The sequence below is a fragment of the Artemia sp. Qi Xiang Cuo genome, chromosome 3 (assembly GCF_049724085.1).
Source record: "Artemia sp. Qi Xiang Cuo chromosome 3, ASM4972408v1, whole genome shotgun sequence".
NCBI classification, from domain to species: Eukaryota; Metazoa; Arthropoda; class Branchiopoda; order Anostraca; family Artemiidae; genus Artemia; species Artemia sp. Qi Xiang Cuo.
In genome coordinates this window covers 6,569,184-6,596,860 of record NC_142796.1, presented here as the reverse complement: position 1 = coordinate 6,596,860, position 27,677 = coordinate 6,569,184, and the positions used below count along the sequence as shown (strand labels likewise).

Genomic DNA, 27,677 nt, shown 5'->3' with positions numbered 1-27,677 from the left:
GTATAAAAATTTCGTTTTTTAGAGTTTCGGTTACCATTGAGCCGGGTCGCTCCTTACTTACAGTTCGTTACCACGAACTGTTTGAAAGAAGCAAAAAGTCGCAGCGCATTCCCGCGAATGCCTCCATTTTCTAGTTTCTTCAATAAGATCAAATGGTCACAAGTATCGAACGCCTTTAATATATCTAGGAACACTGAACCAACTTTAAACTCCCCCTTTAAACTTTCATTTATATTTCTTTTTACAAAATCCCATCAGTGAAAGCAATGGTAGTAGCAAGACCAACAGTAGCAAGTCACTCCACCAAACACTAAATTCAGTAAAATCAACTCAATACGGGAGACACATATTAAACAACCCAGCAAAATCATAACGGAACAAATTAACCCACAACAGACAAATCAACGTCATCAAATTAGCCACACCCTCAACTTAGAAAAATCACAAGATTACAAACTAACTCAGGACCATTCAAGAAAGAAAGTCAAACGCCTAAAATGTCAAGATCTGTACAGATCTGACAGATCTATATGCACTCCTACTATACGCTAATCACCTTCTGCGAATTTTATTTTCCTTTTCGATTCTAATTTTGGTTTTAAATACTAAAGAGAGCTAATCTCAGTAACAGGTGCTATAGATCTGTGCACGCTCCCGCAATACCCAAGTCCCTACCTATGATTTTTACTTTCCTTTTCTACTCTGATTTTAAATAAGTATGCCTCATCCTAGCAAGAACCCTAAAAACATCAAACAAGACTCTCCCCCTCCTTTCCCAAACTACGCACTCGCCACCTATGAATTTTGAGCTTTCATTTATATTTATTTAAGAAAAGGCCACTAACGAAAGCAATGTTAGTAGCAAGACCGACAGAGGGTAGCTCAGTACACCCTAACGGAAACTACTTTTCTCAATATTTTAACTTTCTTTATAGATAGCTCAAGACAAGAAACTCACACCATTAAGCACTTAATTCACTAAAACGTAACTCAATACGGGAGACCTGACACATCAAAACAGCCGAGCAAAACCAGAACAGGACAAATTAACCTACACCGCACTCCTCAACCTACTTAGTACCATAAAATGATAATTTAACCCACACCAGACACCTCAACATATACAGATTAACAGCGCCCACAACTTAGATAAATCATAACACGACAAACTAGCCCAGTGAAGAAAGAAAGTCAACACGCCAAAAAAGTCAAGAAACATTAAAGAAACTCAACATATCAGAAATTAGCCCTTCTAGACTCAATGCGCAAAACACAAAACATACCCAATCCAGGAAACGCAGCATAGACAATTAAAAGCAGCAACTAATTAACCAAATTAACCCACTAAAGACATTTCAGCCAAGACCATAAAAGGACAAATCAAACCACCAAAGACATTTCAGTCTTCCCGGAACTATAAAAAAAAAAAAAATTGTTCCACCCAAAGACAGCTCAAGCTCAGAATAATCACAAATCAAAAAAAGAAAGAAACTCCACAAACCAAAAACTCAAAGTACTTATGTTGATTTCTGAAGTTTTATCATAGATGATTCAGTACAACAAACTGAAAATGACGAACACTAAATTTACTAAACTCAATAATATAAACATCAAGCAAGCTAGCTAAGTAAACATTCCAAATTCTGGCTAATTTCACCAAAGAAAATGCGGAATAATCATCCTAACCAACATAGCCACTACGAGAAACTCGGCATAACGATCGCAAAACAACGAATACTCAAAGAAAATAAGACGCCACAGATATTTCAACTTTGGCAAAATTATAAAACGCGCGATTAACCTGGCAAATTCAAGAAAAAACTCAAAGCACCCAAACCAAAAACTACGTATTCCCAAATCCAAATTTTATCTTATGTTATAAAATTTATCAAATTTTATCCAAATTATATTTTATGTCAAAAACTATACCCGCTTGACACGATACGGGAAACTCAACAAAGTTAAAATGGTAAACTGAGTATAGACAACTAACTGTCTAGACAACTAGACACTTTTCAATTAAGCCTCTATGGACAAGACAAACTGGGTATAATCATAAAAGAAACAGAACAACTAGACAAAGGCAACTAAACCCAGGAAAATTCACGAAGGGAAGTCAGCACTCCAGTAAAACTAAGAAACACAAAATGAACTCACAATATTAAAAATTGAACCTTCTCGAGTCAATATAAGAAACTCAACACTGGTATTACAAGAAACGCACCATCGGCAATTGAAAACAGCATCTTCTCGAGCAAACCACATAACAAATTCCATCAGCAGCAATTCAAAAGAAAAGAATCCCGGATTATAATAACACCGTTTTATCCTGGTAATTTTTGAAGAAACTCCAAAAATATCACGAGTTCACATTTCTCAGACTTTTGTATTTTCATGTATTCGTATTTTCAAGAAAGTAAATTTTTTTTCCGAGCTTAACAATTCTTAGACTTTGGAATTCTACAATTCGACAACTAAGATCCTTCACCTTTAAAAAACTTAATATTTTTTCACAAGTTGCCATTCTTCACACTTCAAAATTCCATATTTTGACAATGTAAACACTTTATCTTTCAGAAGACTCTACTTTCACAAGTTTACAATTCTGATTCTTTTGTTATTACACAGTTCCTGTTACACAGTTACACAGTTTCAATTCTGATTCTTTTGTTATTACAATTCTGAATATTTTGTTATTCTACAGTTTGACTTCAATTTTCTTTCTTTTCTTTCTTTTCTTTTCTTTCACTTTCAGACTTCACTTTTCAATAATTTCCCCAATTTAACAAGTTCATATTTCTCAGAATTCGGCAATTTAATTTCAATTTTGCAATTTAAAAAGTTAAAATACGTTTTTGAAAATCAACTCTTTCACAAGCTCACAATTTTTAGACTTTCAGATTCACAATTCAAAAACTTATAGACTTCACAGTCTCCAGATTAAGAGTAAATAAGTTGAAGTTCAATAGTTATAAAAGCAGTAGCTTAGTTTCTGTAGGACGAAAACTACTCAGTATGATAACAATTATAGACTTAAGAGATGCTGTAGATAAATATTTAAGAGAAGAACACTATTGTTTTTGGAAGGGAAGAAGATACCCAACTTTCACCCTCAAATTGATAATTGAGAGGTATCTATCACACCTCCTTAATCTTCAATCTAATAGATTCCAAAAATACATTTTACTCCTTACCTTACTTTAGCCCCTCCTTTACCTCCAGAGGCACACAGGACGTCCGTTAAGAGCCAATCATCCTGCAAATGAGCTGCGGCGTAGATGTCCTCCCACTCTGGGATTAAGGATGCATGGAGAACTCTCCTGTCCCGCTCATATGTCCTGCGAAGCGTGTTTTAGGGCCTTCCTCGTCGACACGTGTCACCTGGTTGCCACTGGAGAAGCATATTTGGTAGTCTCGATCCTAGCACACGGAGAATATGGCCAATATAGCGCCATCTTCGTTGCCTGACTACATCAGCGACATCAGGCTGGTTTGTATAGTGGCGAATTTCCAAGTTTGTTATCCTATCCTTCCAGTTATTGTTCAGGATAAGTCGAAGACAGTTTTTTTCATATGTAGTGAATTGTTTTTCTTGCTCAGCGGTGAGTTTTAAACATTCCATCGCGTACGTCAATATCGAAAGGACGTTGCTTCTGAAAAGGCGAAGTATTAGCTGGAGTGGTTAACATCGCTTTGGTTTTGGGGGCGTTGATGTGTAACCCAAACTGCTCGGCTATTTCGGCTAACTTGAATAACAAGTCTTGAAGTTTGCTTTTGTCTTTCTCCATCAATCCAAAATCTTCTGCAAGGTCAATTTCAGCATTTTATTCAACCGATAGAAAATTTACTGAAGATTGTATACCGAATAAATGCATTATCGATTAGTGCCATGTATGAGAACAGCATAGCTGCGGTTATACAAGGAAGGGAGGTTAGTAACTGGTTTTATGTTGAATCATTTGATTGAACTTTCTCAATGGGACACGGTAATGGGTATGGGAGATCATGAAACTAAATGGCAACGTGAAAATCTTCTAGATTTGGATTATGCAGATGATTTGGGGAGATTTTGAGAGTTCGGGATGCAAGAATAGGGTGGAAAATAAATGAGAAGAAGACTAAGTCACTTAGACTGGGTGTAAATGAAGCTGAAACGTATGTTAGGCAGCAAGAAGACCAAATAAGAATAGCTTTACGTACCTGGATAGTATTACTAGGAACGATCGTAAATGAAGTAAAGGTATAAAAATAGAATGGCTAAGGCCCAGGGTGTCCTTTGTTACAGTTTAAAAATGTTCAGAAGAATGGAAAGACAGATTCGCCGACCAAGATTAGAATATTGGAAGCTACAGCAATGACAAGAAACAGTAGCTACAGTATTGGGAGCTACAGTTCTGAAACGTGGATATTTAGGCCGAGGAGGGCTAGTTAAATGTTTTTCAGAAGAATGGTTTAACGATGGGCTTAGGTGTCAATTTGACTGACGGTGTGATAAACAACGATGTACACAGAGAATATTCCTCAATCCCACTTTCAAGGGCTATAATGAAAGAAAGACCTAGACGGCTAGGACACGTTCCACGGAAGAAGGATGACAGATTGTCAAGAATTGTGCTGTTTGGCCATCCAAACAACACCAATGAAAGCAGTCCGTGTCTGAATGGGGTAGGAAGAGTTAAAAGCAAAGATTTGAAAGAAAGGGAGCTTCAAGGGGAGTGGAGGTAGAAAGTTTGAAAAGACTGGGGTAGAAGAGAAGCGTGCGCTGGCCTTAGGTAGTTTGGTTGTGCAGTGAGATTCTGTTAGAATTAATAGTAATAACAATGCCCATTTGATGTTTAGGACAATTCATAGCTATTTGTCAAGCTACTGAAAGTTGATTACACCACTGCTCGCCCTTTTGTTATTTTGGTCTCTTTTTTGGTCTATGAACTAAAAGAAATTTGAAGTCACCTCTATAAGTTTAAGCTACTTCTCTGAACTTATAACGATTACATGTCTTCTCTATATGGAGTTGCTAATCCTGCAATCGAAGAACAAAAAAGACATGAGATGTACTCGGAGCAGTTAACTGGTGAATCATCAAAACTATTCTTTACTGATTTTATTTTTTATAATCCTTCCTATTTTTTTATTATTTTTACTTGTTTATTGTTTTTTATTAGCTTTCTATTTATTGCTGCATTAATGCGGCAGCAATTTATAATGAGCAGCATAATGAGCCATTTGTAATGAGCAGCAAATTATAATGTATAAAAACTATTTATAATGAGCAGCAAATCTACTCATTCATACATACTCCTAAGCTGTTACATAATTATTAGGGTTGGACTTGTCAAACTGAGACGAGGCTCAGGTCATGATAGCCCATTGCTTCCAAAGAGGTTGCAAAGAAATAATTTATCAATTTAAGGTCATGTTAAAAACGTACTTACTTTGTAGTCATGTCCTTCTGGTGTTTTCTGGTAATTCATAATCATGTATCGAGCTAAGCCATCTCCTTGACTATCAAACTTCACCTCACTTCCAACGGAATCTAGTTTAATTATATAAATATTAATGTGGAAATATAAATATCAAAATTTTTTCTAGATTCCTATTAGTTAAAGAAAATGGTTTAATTTGATAGGATAATGCAAGTGAATTTAAAGTTCCTTTACAAAATGTATGCCGAGAGAAGATTGTTTTTAGTGCAGAAGGTCTATCTCAAGGGCCTGCTTTACACAACAGAATGGTACAATATTAAATTTAAGCTGGTTTTACACCATATACTAAAAAAAGAACCAGAGATCTACTAAGATAATTAAAATTTTATGACTATAATGCTGCCCAAAAACACCGAAATATTGCCTATAAAGTACCAAGGACATCAAAACAAAAATGTTCGTTGCTCATGACATCTTAGGTCTAGTCATAACTAAAAACTAGGATTTTCTTTGATTTCTCTTTTGATTGCTTCAAAACTATGAAGCTATTAGGGTAGTATTAAATCTTTGTCACTGTTGCAACGTTGAGCCGTGAAAACAGAGAAGCAAAAATAGTTAGTCAAGTTTGATAAAACTTCAGTATAAATATCAATATCAATAAACATTCAAATATTAACAATCTGCTGTTTCCCGAAGTCAACTACGCCTTCAAAGGAGTGACAAGTTTGTTAAATTGTTCGGTGCCAAAAGTTTTTAGCTTATTTTTGGTGATCGTTCACCCACTTTTTTTTTCAAATTTGCTGCCCACTACTACCAAAAGCTGCATGCTTATCTGTAGATATATTTTTGACAAACATGAATTATTGGAGGTCTCAATTAATGCGCTAGCCAAAAGATGAACCCCCATTAAACAAAATCCCCAAGCAAATCATTCTCCGTTGAATTCAATACCATTCAATTCAACCGCAATATAACTCAGTCTCCATGCAACCCAACCCCAACCCCCATTCAACTCAATCCAAATTTAATTCAAACACTGCAGCAGGTTAGGTTGAATGGAGTTGAATTGAACGAGGGCTGTGTTAAATGACGATTGAAGTAAAAGCGGGGTTAAGTTGAATGAGGGCTGATTTAAATAGGATTTGAGTTGAACGACAGTTCAGTTAAGTGGGTTGAGCTGAACGGGATTGGATTAAACAGGGGTTGTATTGCACTCATACTGCCATGATCGGGTGAAGTAGGCGGTATAAAGATACCAGTGGAATTCCAATTGAGACTAAGCAAAACCACATAGGCATACAAAGTGAAGGGAAAACGATAGATTATGTTCCCTAGCTCCATTGCAAAACGTGTGCTTTAATTTTAACTCCGTTTTGAAACCACCCAAATCCAACACGGAGCTCAACATGGTTGTACAGATTATCACTTTGAATGCCATGTTCAATACGGGTTTGAGTCTTCTCAGAACCCGTGTTCAACCTTGCTATTCTGGCGTGTTACAATTTTGAAGAACCCATGTTCATCACACTTGGAACTCGTAAGACGAAAACACTTTGAAGTTTGCCTGGGTTAACAATGTCTATCCTGAAAACGATTTCCGTCGAACCCGCTCAAAACATACTTCAAACCCGGTACCTGAAAACACAACTTTTATTTGTTGGCGCTCTGTGACAAGTTTTTGTAAGCCAATCAAAATGTCCTTAAGTAAACGTAAGAAAAAGAGACCATTTAACTCGGTCTTTTAAACCTAACTAGCTCTTTCCAGCTCCTGTATGAAATTTAAGCCTGTAAAAAAGCGAAAAGCTATTGAGTCACGTAGTTGTTGCACAAGCTGTCCCTCTGTTTCTCTGCATAGCATTATTATGCTAGTTCTGCCAAGAAGCTTCTGAATTTTGATTTGCCTATGTTAAAGGAGCTATATCGTGTTCACCTGTCTATGAAAATTCTCTGCTTTTGATAGTCATTTGCTTTATATCCTCCAATTTTAAGCCATTTGATTCGAATTTGGAAGACCTACGAGCCTTTGGTGTTGGAAAAGCTATTTGTCTTCTTTGGTCATGTTTTACAACTAGTCTTTTTGACTATATAAAATATCATAATATATTATGTAGAATATATACAATATTATAATAGAAAATGTCAGAGTTTAAGAGACATAAAAAAATGTATAGTTTAAATAAAAGAGTTAAAAAAAAAACGACACCAAACTTTAAATAGCAAAAAATCGAATATTTTGACTCCACGTCCGGGAGCCTTTATCAACGGGAAATTTCAGATTGTCTCTCGTATAATTCCAGTTTGGAAATGAGATCTGGTAAAAATTTAAGAAGGTCCAACCCCTTTTTCCTTCGGATTCTTGATGAGTTCTTGGAAAAAGTTCAACGTCATTATTGTGAACCTGTCATTATGGGGACTTCAACCTTAATTGGTGTGAATGGTGCTTATTCTTGTCTTTGGATTTTCTTTGAGCTATACTGGCTTATATGGATCACCTTCTGCATATATTTCAACTCGTGTAACTGACACTACTGCTTCTTTGTTTGATAATATTTTTTCATTGATGACCTTGGTGCAAGACTCTATGCTGATGAGCACTATCTCATTCCTGTTTACAACGAATTCAGTTTCTGTTCTTACTAATTACTTCTTTTATCCAGATAGGAGTTTCTTATATCAACATCCGAGAAGAGCGAAAGAGTTGAATTTGTTTTAAAAATTGACTTTTCAGGAGTTGGCCCCCACGTCCCGTTCTTTTTGAGTCCCCCACGTCCCGTTCTTTTTGAGTCCCCCACGTCCCGTTCTCCTTGAGCCCCCTACGTCCCGTTCTCCTTGAGCCCCCACGTCCCGTTCTCTTCGAGCCCCCCACGTCCCATTCTACTGTAAAGGAAGTCAACATCGGAAGCAATCGAGTAGATGTGGTTCAAGACTTCAGTTACCTGGGATCTATTCTGTCGAAGGATGGCTTACATCTCGAATAGCCAAAGCGTCGGCACTTGTTGGGAGGCTTAGCAGCATCTGGCGAAAGCCAAACATAAGCCGCTTTACCAAGGTGCGTATTCACAATGCGTCAGTCAGCACTGTGCTGCTGTATGGATTGGAGAAGTGGCCAGCTGCAAAACCTATCCTCAGTGCCGACAATGTCGCGCAGACGAAACATCTCCGAAGAATCGAGGGACTTCACTGGACTGACTTCGTTAGCAACCAGAACCTTCTGTCACGTAGGGCACAAACTCCTTTCTCGACACAGCTCACCCAGCACACTGTTTGGTGATACGAACACCTCCTTCGCATGTCATGCGACACCCTAGCAGGGGTCGCATTCGACTTCAACCCCACCCTACACGGATGAAAGTGACCCAAAGGACGCCCCCCCACTAGGTAGAAAGACAAAGCCACTGAATTCCTCGCCCAAGCCCATATCCCGGTGGCAGAAGCTGTGAGCCTGGTAAGCGATAGGTCAACCTGGAGGTGCCTGGTCTCATCGTTCTCTGCGCCGAACCCTCGGCAGGAGCCTTAATTCAAGTAAGTCAGAAGATTGCCCTGGTTAGGTCACGGTTGGTAAAGTGTTCAAGTATTATCTTCCAAATCGAATTAGATTTACGTTCTCTATCCAATTCGTTTGATGATTCGTTGAAGGAATTAGATTTACGTTTCTTATTCAATTCGTTTGATGATTCGTTGAAGGAATTAGATTTACGTTCTTTATTCAATTCGTTTGATGATTCAATGACTCAGATGATGACGCATACATCTGATGCGTCCCAGTAAAATTCAGCATCGAAACGATAGCCCCATTAAATCATTGCATGATTCTTTAAAAACTGGAGGAAGAAATTAATCTTTGGAAGGGTTATAGTTCCTCTAAACCATCTTTGCGTGAATCACGTGAAGCTTTTCAAAGCTTATAGAAGAGTTTATAATTTGTTTTTTTGAAAGGCTAAATCGTCTTATTGTTTTAAAAAAAAATTCTCAGTACGGTAAAGAAACTAGGAAACATGACAAACAATTAATTCTGTTATCAGGTCATATTTTCTTCCCCCTTCTGTTTCTTCAGATGTTTTAATTGAAAGCGAAATCATATAGGTAAGCTAAAACGTCAAGATGTGCTTAGTTCCTAATTTGCTAATATTGGCAAAACCACAGACTCATCTGTAACTACTTCTTCTTCTTTATCTAACATTAGGTCTTATCCTTGCTCTACTTGTATCAAATCAATGACTTTAGAACCTGTCTCTGAAGTTGAAGGAAAAATCAATAGTTTGAGGGGTTGTTCATCTTCTGGCCCAGACCGTGTTCATACTAATGTTGTCAATTTCATTCTTCATATCATTGCTCCTGCCCTAACGAGATTTGTTGGTCTTTCTTTTGAAAATGATGTCTTCCAAAGTGCTTTGCAGCGTGATCTTTTTATTATTCATTTCTACACAAAGTAGATCGCCGAATGCTCCTGCAAATTAAAGTCCCATAAATTTTGTATTTGTTTTAGTATAGTTTTAGAAAAAACTACGCTATCTCTACTTCTTGATTTTCTTAACTCTAAACATTTTTTTAAGATTATCAGTTAGGTTTTAGGGCAAAGGACTCAACGGTGCATGTCTGTGCAACGCCTTGGAATTATTTGCATTCAGCTCGTTACTACGGTCTGATACCTCTCCATTTTGTCTCAATATACGAAAAACGTTCGACCATTAACACAAAAGATTCATCTTCGGAAACTGTCCCATAATAGTATAATAGAGAAGACCCATTCTTAGTTTCTTTCATGATTATCTGGTCGGATCTTCTCCGTTTAAAAGTCTTCTATACCTTCCAGCCCTTTTGTAGCCCTTCTGAAATAAAGATTGGCGTTCCTCAAGGATCTGTCATTGGGCAGATAATATTTTTAACTTATATAAATGACCTTAATAATGCAGTCAAAATTCAAAACCTTCGATTTGCTCTCGTCTTTATCAACCATCATCCACCACAAACTGTTACAAAAACTTGTCTTTTGTGGATGCAGTTATTTCTTTTGTGATAACAGTACTCTTGGCACAGCCGGACGAAATTTATTTATTTATTAGCTGATAATAGCTGATCCTGAAATATTGAGGATAAGCTTTTTTGACAACTGGGATGCCTAGAGTTGTATCATAATTAAAATCAAGACCCCCCTTAAAATTCTTTGGAAGTTTCAACTGAATATCGTAAACTACTCCTGAGATATTGCAGACATGTTGTCTTGACAACAGGAAGCATATGGTGTCTTTTGATTCAGTTCAATTGGGATAATCGAGATTTCCTGAATGTTCCAACTTGATAATCTTAGCTGAATTTAATATATTGCACATAGACCCATTGACAACTGGGATACACATAGCGTCTTTGAATTCAACATATACCTCAGCATTCCCTGGATGTTTCAAATTGATATCTCCCCCAAATGTTCTTCAAACATTGAAGATATGTTATTTTCACAACCTGGATGCATATAGTACTTTTTAATTTTATTTAAAATTGCCTTTAGCATTCCTTGAAAGTTTCATATATGCCTTAATGCCTTTTGCCTTTTATGCCATATATACCTTTTGAATACTTGGATGTACCTAGTGTCTTTTTATATAGTGCACCCTCTTAAGATTTCAAAAGTTGGAATTTTCAATTTAATAACCTTGCGAATAACTATCCCTGAGGTGTTGCAGATAAGCCCTTTTGAAAGCCTGGATACACTAAGCCATTTTGATAATCAACATGCAGTAAACTCTTTTCAATTTGTTCAAAAGTTTAGTTGTAATAATAGAAGTTGCAGAAGCCTTTTTAGTCATAATCACATTCGCAGTGGTAGAAGTGGTGTTAACACTAGTGGTTACAGTTGTAGTTGGTAGCAGTTGCAGTCACGAAACTTCACATTCACAGTCTTAAGTTTCCGTACTCGCAGTCACAAGTGGTCGCAGTCATAGTTGCAAGTAGTCATAGTCGCAAGTAGCCATAGTAGCAGTGGATTTGCATTCGTTTCCACCATCGTAGGTAGTTTCTGTCACAGGCGCAGGTGTTGCAGTCAAAAGTTCTCTAAAGCACAAAATTTTGAAGTCTAAAGTACTCGTAGTCACAAAAAAGTATAGTCCCGTGCAGTTGTAGTAGCAAGCAGTCGCAAGCGCAATTAGCCTTAGTCGCAGTCACAGTCACAAGTAGTCACAGTCACTAGAATTAGCGGTCAAAGGCAATTGAAGTTGCAAATAGTCATAATGTCAGATACAAGCAGTCGCAGCCGCAGTCACAAGCAGTTCCAATAGTAACCACCTGCAGTTGCGGTTCTAGTTGGAAGTAGTGGCAGTCAAAAGTAGTCAAGTTCCCAGTTGCAAGTAATCGTAGTTGAAGTCACAAGTAGTCAAACTTACAAAAAATCGCAAGTCGTCATAGTCGCAGTCACAAATAATCACATTTGTAGTCGCATGTAGGCGCAATTTCAGTCAGAGTAACAGTAACAAGAGTGGTCCTGAAAGTTACAACTTAACACCTTTAGGTGTTACTAAGATATTGTAGATGCACCTTTTTGGGAACCAGAATGCATATAGCGTCTTTTGATTTAGTTTAATATCCCTCTCAGCACTCCTTGAAAATTTCACCTTAATACCCTTGGACTTCAATGACACACCCAGGAGGAACATTCCCCCAATTTCCCAATGATAAAGGATGTGGAACGCATGACATCACCAGAGGCACAGTTACTAGACCTTTTAACTACTGTAGCAAGGTGACTTTTTCAGAATTTTGTTCATTCTCGAGGGGAAATATAAAAAGGACATGGACCTTTTGTTCTTCAAGCACTTTTCAAGAAGCCCTGAAAGTTTCAACTTAATACCCTCAGCCGTTCCAGAGATATTGCTTATGCTACCTTTTTACTACCAGGTCGCTCAGAGTGAACTTGGATCTTTTTTTAAAATTCCCCACAACATTTGTTGAAAGTAGTCGCAAGTTAAACCAGTAGCAGTCGACAAAAGACACAAACACAGCCGCAAGTAGTCGCAGTAGTCGCAGTAGTCGCAAGTAGTCGCAAGTAGTTGCAGTCAAAGTTTCGGGTAGTCGCAAGTAATCAAAGCTGCAGTCACAGTCACAAGTAGTCACATCTGTAGTCACAGGAGTAACTGCAATAGTGGTTTTAAGTTAATATCTTTACCTGCTCCTCCATATTGCATATAAGCCTTTTTGAGAACCTAGGTACACAAAACATCTTTTGGTTTAGTTTAACATCTCCCTGGACATTCTACAAAGTTTTACCTTAATGCCCTTAGCCTATTATGACATTATTTTAAAAAAAACTCTCCGAAAAATAAGTTTTTCAAAGAAAAGTAAAGGCCATTTTAAACCTAACCTCAGCAGATACACATACCTGTTAAAATTCAAACTCAAAACAACCAGAAGTTACTATTAAAGAATAAATGAAATCCAAAAAGAACAGAAATTAAATAAACAATCATAGGAAAACCATACAACAAGTAATAATATAAGTAAATAAATAGATCTTAAGGTGAGTAATTTTTAGATTGAATGTGAAAATCAAGCTTAATTGCTTTTCCAGTTCTTACAGCATTGAAAATAAAAATAAAATTACAGTGAAATAAATTCTTGAACTGATGGATCTTTCAACAATTAATATCATTATACATAAAATAGTCAATTTGATGTTGTTTATACTTTCCAACACTGTTCAAGACGCATATAGTTTTCAGTAAAGCGCCAATGACACAGTAGGTTTTAGACTTTTACAGTGAGAGAAGGAGGCGATACCCAAACTCTTGTTTGTAGTGATTTTTATTCGTTTCCAGCTTGATTTGCACTTCTAATTTAAGTTCCACTCGTTTTAAGATTTATTTATTAATTTACATTAATGTCTATTGTATGTTAGTTTGCATTGATTGTTAGTTTAATTTCTGTTCGTTTTGAGTTTCATTTATACTTTAATAGCAAAATATTTTTATTCGTTTTAAGCTTGATTTGCATATTCAATTTAAGCATTACTCGCTTTAAGATCTATTTATTCATTTATATTATTACTTGTTGTATGTTTTTTGCTATGATTGTTTATTTGATTTATATTTGTTTTGGGTTTCATTTATTCTTTAATAGTAATTTCTGGTCGTTAAGAATTTGAATTTTAACAGGTATTTGTATCTGCTGAGCTTAAGTTTAAAATGGCCTTTACTTTTTAACGAATAACTTGTTTTCCGGAAAATTTTTGTTTAAGTTAATTTTTTGTTTAAGTCAACCTCGGAGTTTTTATTATCTGATTTTTGAACTATTTTTAACAAAATGGTTATCTCAAAATTTTTATCGGATGAGTTTGGGGAAAAAAGGGCATGGTGGGGGCTAATTGACCTTCTGTCTCTTTTGAATCTTTAATAGTGAACTAGAACTTTCTGTTTTCAATCAAATGAGCCCTCTCTGAAGTTTATACTAGCATCTCTTCTATAAGAGCCATAAATGCCCCCAGAGTATAATTTACAACGCCTATCCCTGGGCCCTGGGGGTTGTGTCAAACCCTGATTTTTAATATCTGGTGTTTGGACTATTTTTAACAAAATGGACGCCTTAAATTTTTATCGGATGGGTTTATCCATCCGATCAACCCAAAGGCGTGGAGGGTGGGAGGGGCTAGTTGCCCATCGATCTTTTTTTTACTCTGAGAAAATGAACTAGAACTTTTGATTTCCTTTCAAACGAGCCCTCTCTGAAGTTTATACGAACATCCCTTTCATGAGAATCACATACGGACCCCAGACATAGCTTACAATGCCTACTCCCCGGGCCCTGGGGGGTTTTGTCGACACCGGAGTTTTTGTTATATGACCTTTGAACTGATTTTGAAAAATGGCTATCTCAAAATTTGTATCGGACGGGTTTGGAGAAAAAAGGGCCGTGTAGGAGGGGGAGAATAGGGACCCTCCGATCTCTTTTGAATCTTAAAAATTGAACTAGAAATTTCAATTTCCATTCAAATCAGTCCTCTCTGAAGTTCATACGAGCATCCCTTCCATAAGAACCATATATGCCCCCAGAGCATAACTTGCAATCCTGTCCCCGGGCCCTGGAGGGGGGATGTGTTGACACAGGAGTTTTTTTTTATCTGAACTTTGAACTTCTAACAAAAATCGCTATCTCAAAATTTACATCGAATGCATTTGGGGGAAAAGAGGCGTGGGGGATAGTTGCCCTCTGATCTGTTTTGACTCTTAAAAACTGAACTATAATTTTCAATTCCCAATCAAATGAGCCCTGTCTGAAGTTTATACGATCATACCTTTTACAATAGCTGTATATGGCCCCCAGGCATAACTTACAACGCCTTCCCCAGGCCCTGAAGGATTGCTTTGACCGCGGAGTTTTCGTTACATGATCTTTGATCAATTTGGAAAAAAATGATCTCTCAAAGTTCTTATCGGATGGGTTTGAGGAAAATAGGGCGTAGAAAAAGGGGGGGTCTAGTTGCCTTCCGATCTCTTTTGACTCTTAAAAAGTGAACGAGAACTTTCAATTTCCAATCATATGAGCCCTCTCTGAAGTTTATACGACCATCTTTTCGATAAGAACTATAAATACCCCCAGAAGATTACTTAAAACACCTGCCTCCGGGCCCTGGGGGGTTGTGTCGACCCTGGAATTTTCATTATATGATTTTTGAACTATTTAAAAAAATGGCTATCTAAAAATTCTTATCAGATGGGTTGGTGGAAAAAAGTGCATGAAGGGAGGGGGGACTAGTTATCTTCCGATATCTTTTGACTCTTTAAAAGTGAACTAGAACTTTCAATTTCCAATCAAATGGGCCCTCTCCGACGTTTATACGAGCATACCCTCCATAAGAACCATATATGCCCCCACAGCAATACTTACAACGCCTGCCCCGGGCCCTGGGGGGGTGCGTCGACACAGGAGTTTTCCTTATCTGACCTTTGAACTATTTTTATTGAAAGGGCCATACGTAAAGGAGTTTTGTTATATTATCTTTGAAGTATTTTTAACAAAATGGCTACCTCAAATTTCTTATCAGGTGTTTTAGGGGAAAGAGGGCTTGGGAGGGGGAGCTAGTTGCCCTCCGATCACTTTTGACTCTTAAAATGACATTAGAACTCTCGATTCTCAATCAAATGAGCCCCCTTTAAAGTTTATACGACGACCCCTTCTATGTGAAGTGTCTCTGGGAAAAAAATAAATTGGAGTTTGAAGGGGGAGGCTAGCTGTCCTTCAATCACTTTTGACTCTTAAACAGTGAATTACAACTTTGAGTTTCCAATCAATTGAGCCTGCTATGAAGTTTATTAGATCATCTCTTCCATAACAACCATATATGCCCCCAGAGCATAAATTACAACGCCTATCCCTGGGCCCTGGGGGGCTGTGTCGACACCGTAGTTTTTGTTATCTGAACTTTTTTTAAACAAAATATTCATCTCAAAATTTATATCTGAAGCATTTAGGGTGTGGAGGGGGGGGGGATAGTTGCCCTCTGATCTCTTTTGACTCTTAAAAAGAGAACAAGAACTTTCAATTTCAAATAAAATGAGCCCTCCCCGAAGTTTATATGGTCATCTCTTCCGTAAGAACTATAAATGCCCCCAGAGTATTACTTATAACACCTGCCTCAGGGCCCTGGGGGTTGCGTCGACACAGGAGTTTTTCTTATCTGACCTTTGAACTATCTTAATGAAACGGCTATTTTACGAGTTTTATCGGATGGGCTTGGAGAAAAAGGGATGTGTGTTTGGGGGGGATGCTAGTTACCCTTGGATGTCTTTTCACTCTTAGAAAATGAATTAGAACTTTCAATTTCCAATCAAAGGAGCCCTCTCTGAAGTTGATACGAGCATCCCTGTCATAAGAACAATGTACGCCCCCAGGACAACACTTACAATACCCCCATTGAAGTTTTTACGAGGGCCCCTTCCATATGAGGGGCCACCTGCCTCTAGAAAAAAACAAATAATAATAAAACATTGGAGCCGTATGGCCCTTACTATAGGCAACGCTATAGCGTTGCCTCTGATTTATTCATTAATTTGTTTCCAGAGGCATTTCATATGGAAGGGATAGTCGTATAAACTTCAAAGAGGGCTTATTCGATTGGAAATCGAGAGTTCTAATGCCCTTTTTAAAGTTCAAAAGTGATTGGAAGGCAACTAACACCCTTTCCACGCCCATGATTTCCCGTAACCCAAATTCAAAGGGCTAGTGCCCTTTTTAATAGTCGAAAGTGAATGGAAGGCAACAAACCCCCCTCTCACCTCCACCTTTTCCCCAAACAGATCCAATCAAAATTTTGAGATAGCCATTTTGTTCAACGTGGTTGAAAATTCTGGAAATTAGGTCTTTAAGGATGACAAACCCTCCACAGCCCTCGGTGTAAGGGTTGTAAGTTATGCTCTGGGGTACATAAGGTTTTTATAGAAAGTATTGTCGTAGAAACTTCAAAAAAGGGCTCATTCGATTGGAAATTGAAATGGCTAGTGCCTTTTTTAATAGTCGAAAGTGATTGGAAGGCAACTAATACCCTTTCCACGCCCACCATTTCCCCAAACACGTCCAATCAAAATTCTGAGATACCCATTTTGTTTAACGTAGTTGATAGTTCTGAAAATTATATCTTTGAGCATGACAGCCCCCCCCCAAGGTCTTCAGGGCGAGGGCTATAAATTATGCCCTGGGGGCATATATGGGTCTTATGGAAGGAATTCTCGAATAAACTTCAAAGAGGGCTCATTTGATTGAAAATTGTAAGTTCTATTTCACTTTTTAAGCCTCAAAACATATCAGAGGGTAACTAGCCCCCTCCCCCCACGCCCTTTTTTCCCAAATGCATCCGATAAAAATTTTGAGATAGCTTTTTTGTTAAAAATAGTTCAAAGATAATATAACAAACACTCCGGTGTTGACACAATCCCCCAGGGCCCGGGGCAGTCGTTGTAAGTTGTACCCTGGGGGCATATATGTTCTTATGGAAGGGATGCTCGAATAGACTTCTAAGTGGGCTCATTTGATTGGAAATTGAAAGTTCTACATAACTTTTTCAGAGTCAAAAGAGATTGTGGGGGATCTAGCCACCACCCCTCTCCACACAATTTTTTTCTCAAACCTATCTGAAAAGAACTTTGAGATAGCAATTTTTTTAAAAATAGTTCAAAAATCATTTAAAAGACACTTCGGGGTCGACACAACCCTCAAGGACCCGAAAGGAGGCGTTGTAAGTTATGACCTGTGGGAATATACGGTTCTTATGGAAGGGATGCTCGTAAAAACTTGAGAAAGGGTTAATTCGATTGGAAATTGAAAGTTCGAGAGTCATTGAGAGTCAAAAGAGATTGGAGGGCAACTAGCCACGCCCCTTTTTTCCAAAATGTATCTTATAAAATTTTGAGATAGCCATTAAGTTCAAAATTGTTCAAAGGTCAGATAACAAAAACTCAGGTGTCGACACAACCCGCCAGGGCCCGGGGCCAGGCGTTGTAAGTTATGCCCTATGGCATATATGGTTGTTATGAAAGGGATGCTCGAATAAACTTCAGAGAGGGCTCATTTGACTGTGATTAAAAACTCGAGTTCACTTTTCAATAGTCAAAAGAGATCCGAGGGTAACTAGTTCCCCCCTATGCCTTCTTTTTCCAAATCCATCTGATGACAATTTTGATATAGACATTTTGTTAAAAAAAAATAGTTCAAAGGTCGGATAAGAAAAACTCCGGTTTCAATACAACCCCCCAGGACCGAGGAGAAGGCTTTCCAAGTTATGCTTTAAGGGCATGTACGGTTCTTATGAAAGGGATGCTCGTATCAACTTCATAGAGAGCTCATTTGATTGGAAATTGAAAGTTCAAGTTCACTTTTTAAGAGTCAAGAGATTTAAGGCAACTAGCTGCCCTCCCCCCATGCCCTTATCCCCCCAAACTCATCCGCCAAACCCATTAGATGTATAAATGAAACTTAAAACAAACAGAAATTAAATAAACAATCAATGCAAACAAACATACAACAGATATTAATGTAAATGAATAAATAAATCCTAAAACGAGTGAAACTTAAATTGAATATGCGAATCAAGCTTGAAACGAACAAAAATTACTACAAACAAGAGTTTGGGTATCGCCTCCTTCTCTCGCTGTAAAAGTCTAAAACATACTGCGTCATTGGCGCTTTACTGAAAACTATATGCGTCTTGAACAGTCTTTGAAAACTATAGAATAAACAACATCAAATTGAATATTTGATATATAATGATATTAATTGTTGAAAGATAGTTCAAGAATTTATTTTACTATAATTTTATTTTTATTTTCAATGCTGTAAGAACTGAAAAAGAAAATATTTGTAATATAATTCGTTTTCAGTTAAGCGCCAATGACGCAGTAGGCTTTTGGTTTTTATTTACAGTTAAGGAAGGAGGTAGTACCAAACTCTTATTTGTAGTGAAACCGTATTCGTCTTGAACAACTTTAAAAAGAACTAATAAATTAAACTGAATATTTGATGTATAATAATATTAATTGCTGAAAGCTCTTCAGTTCAAAATTTTACTATAATTTTAATGTTTATTTTCAATATTAAGCACACAAGAAAATAGTTGTAATAAAATTGGTTTTCAATAAAGCGCCAATGAGAGTTTTACATTGAGAGAAGGAGGCGATACCCAAACTCTTCTTTTTGGCGATTTTTGTTCGTTTCGAGTTTGATTTGCACATTCAGTTTACATTTCGCTCGTTTTAAGATTTATTTAATAATTTACATTAATATCTATAGTATGGTTGTTTGCATTGATTGTTTATTTAATTTCTGTTCGGTTTGAGTTTCATTTATACTTCAATAGCAAAACATTTTTTTTTCGTTTTAAGCTTGATTTTCATATTAAATCCAAGCATTACTCGCTTTAAGATCTGTTTATTCATTTATATTATTACTTGTTGTATGTTTTTTCCTATGATGGTTTATTTAATTTCTGTTCGTTTTGGGTTTCATTTATTCTTTAATAATAACTTCTGGTCGTTTTGAGTTTGAATTTTAAAAGGTATTTGTATCTGTTAAGGTTAAGTTTAAAATGGCCTTTACTTTTCTCTGAAAAACTTACTTTTTGGAAAGTATTTTTTTTAATTAATAATGACAAGACATTGGAGCCGTATGGCCTTTACTATAGGCAACGCTATAGCGTTGCCTCTGACACACAGAAACTAAAATCCTCCCTCTTTCCCAATGATAAAACCTGTGTGTAAGCAATGGGCAAATTGCAGAGTTTACAACCCTTACCCCGGGGCTGCGGAGGGGGGGGGGCTTTGCATCACCAGAGGCATACTTATTAGAACTTTTATAACCATTTTGAACAAACTTTTATCCAGAATTTTGATCAGTGTCGATGAGGGGATGATCTTAATAGGACTATGGGGTGGGGGGTGCTCTAAATGAGCTATTCAACATGCCCTGAACATTTTAACTTAATATTCTCAGCCGTTCCTTAGATATGGCTTCTGTGCCCTTTTGGAGACCAGCAGGCTTATATTGTCTTTTGGTTTAGTGCAACATCCCCTCAAACATTCTATAATAGTTTTTAAAATAATTTTTAATAATAATTTTAAATAAAATAATTTTTAAGTAAGATTCTTAGCCATTCGTGAGATATTGCAGAAACACCACTTGACCACCTAAATAGGCTATGTCCTTTTTACAAGCAGGATATAGTTTAACTTTTTTAGTGTATTTCAATAGTTCTATAAGCAGTGTTAGTGGGAGAAGTCACATTCACAAGTAGTAGCAATTACAGTCACGAGTTATCGCACTTGCAGTCACAAGTTGTCGCAATCGCCGTTGAAATTAATCTTAGTCGAAAGTAGCTACAGCAGCAGTAAAGTTGCATTCGTATCAACAGTCGAAAGTGGTCGCAAGTCATTTTGAGCCATATTTTTCAAAATTTTGTTTGGACGTCTTTGGGGTAAATTAGGTTTTAGGAGGGGGTAATGGTTGCCCTCCGATCATTTTTGACTCTTAAAAAGGGCACTGGAGATTCCAAGTTCTGATCAAATGAGATCAGTCCCAGGTTTATACGACAACCCCTTTCATATGAAGGGGCTCTGGAAAAAAAAATTAAAAAAAGAAAACTTTAAAACCTTAAGGCGTTTTATTGCAAACAGCGCCAGAGTGCTGTTTCTGTTATAAATGAACTATAAATAAATAAACAAATTATTTGATAATTTTATTTTACAGTGCAATATTATTTGTTATAGATAGTATATTAATTATGTAATTCAACGAATAACTGTCACAGCCTATTCGGAAGCAAAATTTTAAGTCATTCATAATTGTTTTTGGGGTTGAAATAATAAGAATTTTTTGAAGTTTTGTTATGCATCCTGTCTCTTAGAAGAACCCTTCTTAAGACTTGAAATCTGTATTGCAGATGGTATTTATAAACATGCCATTGTTTCCTTATAAGAGCTTCTTAAGAATGAATAAAGTTTTTTATCATATTCGATGGAAGAGATTTCTGTTTGTACATTTTCTAAAGAGCTCTCCATTGTTTTCAGCTAGAAATGGAAATGTTTCCAGCGATGTATCTGAATTTAAATAACTGTTGCCCCCAGAAGATAAATTAAAACGATGTAGCCTTGTAATGTGAGAAAGTGGCTGGAATAAGCAGTTAGGGAATTACCTGGGGCTCGACTACTTTATTTCGACTAATATGAAGACAGTTGATACAAGAACTAAGGTAAGAGAGCAAGGACGTTTGAGGGACACAGGATTATATACCAGTACGAAAAAAAAAATGAACAAAGAACGAAAAAAAATATTCAGAAGAAGACAAAGCCAAACGATATATATATATATATATATATATATATATATATATATATATATATATATATATATATATATATATATATATATATATATATATATATATATATATATATATATATATATAAATGAGAAAGTGGCTGGAATAAGCAGTTAGGGAATTACCTGGGGCTCGACTACTTTATTTCGACTAATATGAAGACAGTTGATACAAGAACTAAGGTAAGAGAGCAAGGACGTTTGAGGGACACAGGATTATATACCAGTACGAAAAAAAAATGAACAAAGAACGAAAAAAAATATTCAGAAGAAGACAAAGCCAAACGATATATATATATATATATATATATATATATATATATATATATATATATATATATATATATATATATATATATATATATATATATATATATATATATATATATATATATATATATATATATATATATATATATATATATATATATATATATATATATATATATATATATATATATATATATATATATATATATATATATATATATATATATATATATATATATATATATATATATATATATATATATATATATATATATAGTAGTTTCTACTACTAGTAGTAGTTTCTATAGTAGTAGTAGTAGCGTTTAAATATTGCTTTTTTGGTCAATTGATGACTTCCCTTATCATTGCCTGAAAGTTCCAAGTTAATAATTCAGTCATCCCTTGAGTTACGCCCTTTTAACAACTTCTATGCGCTCAAAGTGTTTTGACTCCACTAAAAAGTGGAGTGTTCAACACTCCACTAAAGATTCTCTAAATGGCTCATCTGAATGCCTTTTGTCTTTTTGGAAAGTAAAGGTCAAACATGCTAACCTTTATCAATAACATATACTAAATGTAAACAATGGACGAATTGCATAACTTACAGTCCTTGCCCTGGCGGTAGTGTGTGTAGGGGGGAGGGGGTTAGCTACCCCCGAAGACATAGTTTATGCTGAACAAAATGGCAATCTAAAATTTTGACTGGATGTGTTTGGATAATTGATGGGCCCATGAGGGGGGGGGGGCTGCGCTCCAATCACTTTTGACTCTTAAATAGGGTACTATAACTTTCAATTTGCAATCTATTCAAATTTTCTACGACAACTCCTTCTGTAAAAAGTGGCTTGGTGAAAAAAATATTACATCCTGCCCACATCGCTCTTTACGTAGACATCGCTGTTGCGCTGCCTATCATTACGCAGTACTATTATTTTTCAATTACCCTGTATTGAAATATCCGGTCTTTCCCAGTCTCCTCTAAACAGCAACGTCGTTAATACCGGCTACTCCAGATATTTTTCCTCAATGCTAACCTGTTGTTTTTGCTTATTGGTAAAATAAGAGATAAAAAAAATGTCCTTGTCCCCTTTACAATTTTGTTGATTGGCACCACTGGATAGTTGAAGATTCTTTAAATTCACAATAGGCTTTAGGTTTAAATTCATTAAATATATAATAAGCTTTCAGGTTGTGACAGGTAATTGAAGAAAGCATATGTAATTTAATTAACAAATAAGCGTTTTTCCACGTAAGAAGCTGAAAGTGGTTTTAAATTTATTTAAGTAGTTTTTTTTAACTAGTGGCATATACCATGAAAATAAACTACGATAATTATGCAGTAAAACTATAAAATTTAGATATTCCTATATCTGTTGCAATAAAGAGATCAAAAATACATTTTTTTTCTACCCATGCCGTTTTTAAATCACTTCTGAAATATTAACATTAATTATTAAAACTCGTTACTAATACGTACCAACGAAATTAACTCTTAGTAAGTACTTTGAATAAAATTCTGCTCCATCAAAATTCTTCATCGCTGCGCAAAGTCCAGATCTGCCTTGACATGCATCACGGTGAAGGGCCATCAGCGCATGAGCAAATGCTTCAACTGCTTCAATAACAAACTGAATTTTTGAGTCCTGCTCGTAGCTCATGTTTCTTCCGATCCTCAAATTCTGTGAACAGATGTTGATATGCGAAAGTCTCGACTGAGCTCTCTTTGGTTTGATATTTTTCGGCAATACACAATTGAAAATGTCCTAAAAGAGTGTAACCAAGGGTTAATAAAGCTATCCTAAAATTTTTTACCAAGCCGTCCTCCGCTTGATATTTTTCGTCAATAAAACAGTTAAAAATGTAATAAAAAAGTTTGACCTAGGGCTGAAGAATGTGTTGACTGAGCCGTCCTCCGCTTGATATTTTTCGGCGATAAACAGTTAAAAATGTAATAAAAAAGTGTGACCTAGGGCAGAAGAATGTGTTGACTGAGCCGTCCTCATCTTGATATTTTTCGGCAATAAACAGTTAAAAATGTAATAAAAAAGTGTGACCTAGGGCTGAAGAATGTGTTGACTGAGCTGTCCTCCGCTTGATATTTTTCGGCAATAAAACAGTTAAAAATGTACTAAAAAAGTGTGACCTAGGGCTGAAGAATGTGTTGACTGAGCCGTCCTCCGCTTGATATTTTTTGGCAATAAACAGTAAAAAATGTACTAAAAAAGTGTGACCTAGGGCTGAAGAATGTGTTGACTAAGCCGTCCTCCACTTGATATTTTTTGGCAATAAACAGTTAAAATGTACTAAAAAAGTGTGACCTAGGGCTTAAGAATGTGTTGTCTATGCCGTCCTCCGCTTGATATTTTTCGGCAATAAACAGTTACAAATTTAATAAAAAAGTGTGACCTAGGGCTGAAGAATGTGTTGACTTAGCCGTCCTCCGCTTGATATTTTTCGGCAATAAAACAGTTAAAAATGTACTAAAAAAGTGTGACCTAGGGCTGAAGAATGTGTTGACTAAGCCGTCCTCTGCTTGATATTTTTTGGCAATAAACAGTTAAAAATGTAATAAAAAAATGTGACCTAGGGCTGAAGAATGTGTTGACTGAGCCGTCCTCCGCTTGATATTTTTCGGCAATAAAACAGTTAAAAATGTACTAAAAAAGTGTTACCTAGGGCTGAAGAATGTGTTGACTAAGCCATCCTCCGCTTGATATTTTTTGGCAATAAACAGTTAAAATGTACTAAAAAAGTGTGACCTAGGGCTGAAGAATGTGTTGTCTAAGCCGTCCTCCGCTTGATATTTTTCGGCAATAAACAGTTACAAATGTAATAAAAAAGTGTGACCTAGGGCTGAAGAATGTGTTGACTGAGCCGTCCTCCGCTTGATATTTTTCGGCAATAAAAAAGTTAAAAATGTACTAAAAAAGTGTGACCTAAGGCTGAAGAATGTGTTGACTAAGCCGTCCTCTGCTTGATATTTTTCGGCAATAAACAGTTAAAAATGTAATAAAAAAGTGTGACCTAGGGCTGAAGAATGTGTTGACTGAGCCGTCCTCCACTTGATATTTTTCGGCAATAAACAGTTAAAAATGTAATAAAAAAGTGTGACCTAAGGCTGAAGAATGTGTTGACTGAGCCGTCCTCCGCTTGATATTTTTGGCAATAAAACAGTTAAAAATGTACTAAAAAAGTGTGACCTAGGGCTGAAGAATGTGTTGACTGAGCCGTCCTCCGCTTGATATTTTTCGGCAATAAAACAGTTAAAAATGTACTAAAAAAGTGTGACCTAGGGCTGAAGAATGTGTTGACTAAGCCGTCCTCCGCTTGATATTTTTGGGCAATAAACAGTTAAAAATGTAATAAAAAAGTGGGACCTAGGGCTGAAGAATGTGTTGACTGAGCCGTCCTCCGCTTGATATTTTTTGGCAATAAACAGTTAAAAATGTACTAAAAAAGTGTGACCTAGGGCTGAAGAATGTGTTGACTCAGCCGTCCTCCGCTTGATATTTTTCGGCAATAAACAGTTACAAATGTAATAAAAATGTGTGACCTAGGGCTGAAGAATGTGTTGACTGAGCCGTCCTCCGCTTGATATTTTTCGGCAATAAAACAGTTAAAAATATACTAAAAAAGTGTGACCTAGGGCTGAAGAAGGTGTTGACTAAGCCATCCTCCGCTTGATATTTTTTGGCAATAAACAGTTAAAATGTACTAAAAAAGTGTGACCTAGGGCTGAAGAATGTGTTGTCTAAGCCGTCCTCCGCTTGATATTTTTCGGCAATAAACAGTTAAAAATGTAATAAAAAAGTCTGACCTAGGGCTGAAGAATGTGTTGACTGAGCCGTCCTCCGCTTGATATTTTTCGGCAATAAAACAGTTAAAAATGTACTAAAAAAGTTTGACCTAGGGGTGAAGAATGTGTTGAATCAGCCGTCCTCCGCTTGATATTTTTCGGAAATAAACAGTTGAAAATGTAATAAAAAATTGTGACCTAGGGCTGAAGAATGAGTTGACTGAGCCGTCCTCCACTTGATATTTTTCGGCAATAAACAGGTAAAAATGTAATAAAAAAGTGTGACCTAGGGCTGAAGAATGTGTTGACTTAGCCGTCCTCCACTTGATATTTTCGGCAATAAAACAGTTAAAAATGTACTAAAAAAGTGTGACCTAGGGCTGAAGAATGTGTTGACTGAGCCGTCCTCCGCTTGATATTTTTTGGCAATAAACAGTTAAAAATGTACTAAAAAAGTGTGACCTAGGGCTGAAGAATGTGTTGACTTAGCCGTCCTCCGCTTGATATTTTTCGGCAATAAAAAGTTAAAAATGTAATAAAAAAGTGTGACCTAGGGCTGAAGAATGTGTTGACTGAGCCGTCCTCCGCTTGATATTTTTCGGCAATAAAACAGTTAAAAATGTACTAAAAAAGTGTGACCTAGGGCTGAAGAATGTGTTGACTTAGCCGTCCTCCGCTTGATATTTTTTGGCAATAAAAAGTTAAAAATGTAATAAAAAAGTGTGACCTAGGGCTGAAGAATGTGTTGACTGAGCCGTCCTCCGCTTGATATTTTTTGGCCATAAATAGTTAAAAATGTACTAAAAAAGTGTGACCTAGGGCTGAAGAATGTGTTGACTAAGCCGTCCTCCGCTTGATATTTTTCGGCAATAAACAGTTACAAATGTAATAAAAAAGTGTGAGCTAGGGCTGAAGAATGTGTTGACTGAGCCGTCCTCCGCTTGATATTTTTCGGCAATAAAACAGTTAAAAATGTACTAAAAACGTGTGATCTAGGGCTGAAGAATGTGTTGACTAAGCCGTCCTCTGCTTGATATTTTTTGGCAATAAACAGTTAAAAATGTAATAAAAACTGTGACCTAGGGCTGAAGAATGTGTTGACTGAGCCGTCCTCCGCTTGATATTTTTCGGCAATAAACAGTTAAAAATGTAATAAAAAAGTGTGACCTAGGGCTGAAGAATGTGTTGACTGAGCTGTCCCCCGCTTGATATTTTTCGGCAATAAAACAGTTAAAAATGTAATAAAAAAGTGTGACCTAGGGCTGAAGAATGTGTCGACTTAGCCGTCCACCGCTTGATATTTTTCGGCAATAAACAGTTAAAAATGTAATAAAAAAGTGTGTCCTAGGGCTGAAGAATGTGTTGACTAAGCCGTCCTCCGCTTGATTTTTTTTGGCAATAATAAGTTGCATATTTAATAAAAAAGTGTGACCGAGGGCTGAAGAATGTGTCGACTGAGCCGTCCTCCGCTTGATATTTTTTGGCAATAAAACAGTTAAAAATGTAATAAAAAAGTGTGACCTAGGGCTGAAGAATGTGTTGACTCAGCCGTCCTCCGCTTGATATTTTTTGGCAATAATCAGTTAAAAATGTAATAAAAAAGTGTGACCTAGGGCTGAAGAATGTGTTGACTAAGCCGTCCTCTGCTTGATATTTTTAGGCAATAAACAGTTAAAAATGTAATAAAAACGTGTGACCTAGGGCTGAAGAATGTGTTGACTCAGCCGTCCTCCACTTGATATTTTTCAGCAATAAACAGTTAAAAATGTAATAAGAAAGTGTGACCTAGGGCTGAAGAATGTGTTGACTAAGCCGTCCTCCGCTTGATATTTTTTGGCAATAAACAGTTAAAAATGTAATAAAAAAGTGTGACCTAGGGCTGAAGAATGTGTTGACTAAGCCGTCCTCTGCTTGATATTTTTAGGCAATAAACAGTTAAAAATGTAATAAAAAAATGTGACCTAGGGCTGAAGAATGTGTTGACTGAGCCGTCCTCCACTTGATATTTTTCAGCAATAAGCAGTTAAAAATGTAATAAAAAAGTGTGACCTAGGGCTGAAGAATGTGTTGAATAAGCCGTCCTCCGCTTGATATTTTTTGGCAATAAACAGTTAAAAATGTAATAAAAAAGTGTGACCTAGGGCTGAAGAATGTGTTGACTGAGCCGTCATCCACTTGATATTTTTCGGCAATAATCAGATTAAAATGTAATAAGAAAGTGTGACCTAGGGCTGAAGAATGTGTTGACTAAGCCGTCCTCCTCTTGATATTTTTTGGTAATAAACAGTTCAAAATGTAATAAAAAAGTGTGACCTAGGGCTGAAGAATGTGTTGACTAAGCC

At 36.5% G+C, this 27,677-nt stretch overlaps 1 protein-coding gene across 1 annotated transcript in view; it reads right to left on the bottom strand.

Moving 5' to 3' along the window:
* LOC148953700 (metabotropic glutamate receptor-like) overlaps nt 1-27,677 on the bottom strand; it is a 265,383-nt gene that overhangs the window by 47,606 nt on the left and 190,100 nt on the right. Inside the window, 2 exon segments of the mRNA XM_089085810.1 lie at nt 5,433-5,533; nt 23,017-23,302. Coding sequence (XP_088941936.1) covers nt 5,433-5,533; nt 23,017-23,302 — 387 coding nt within the window.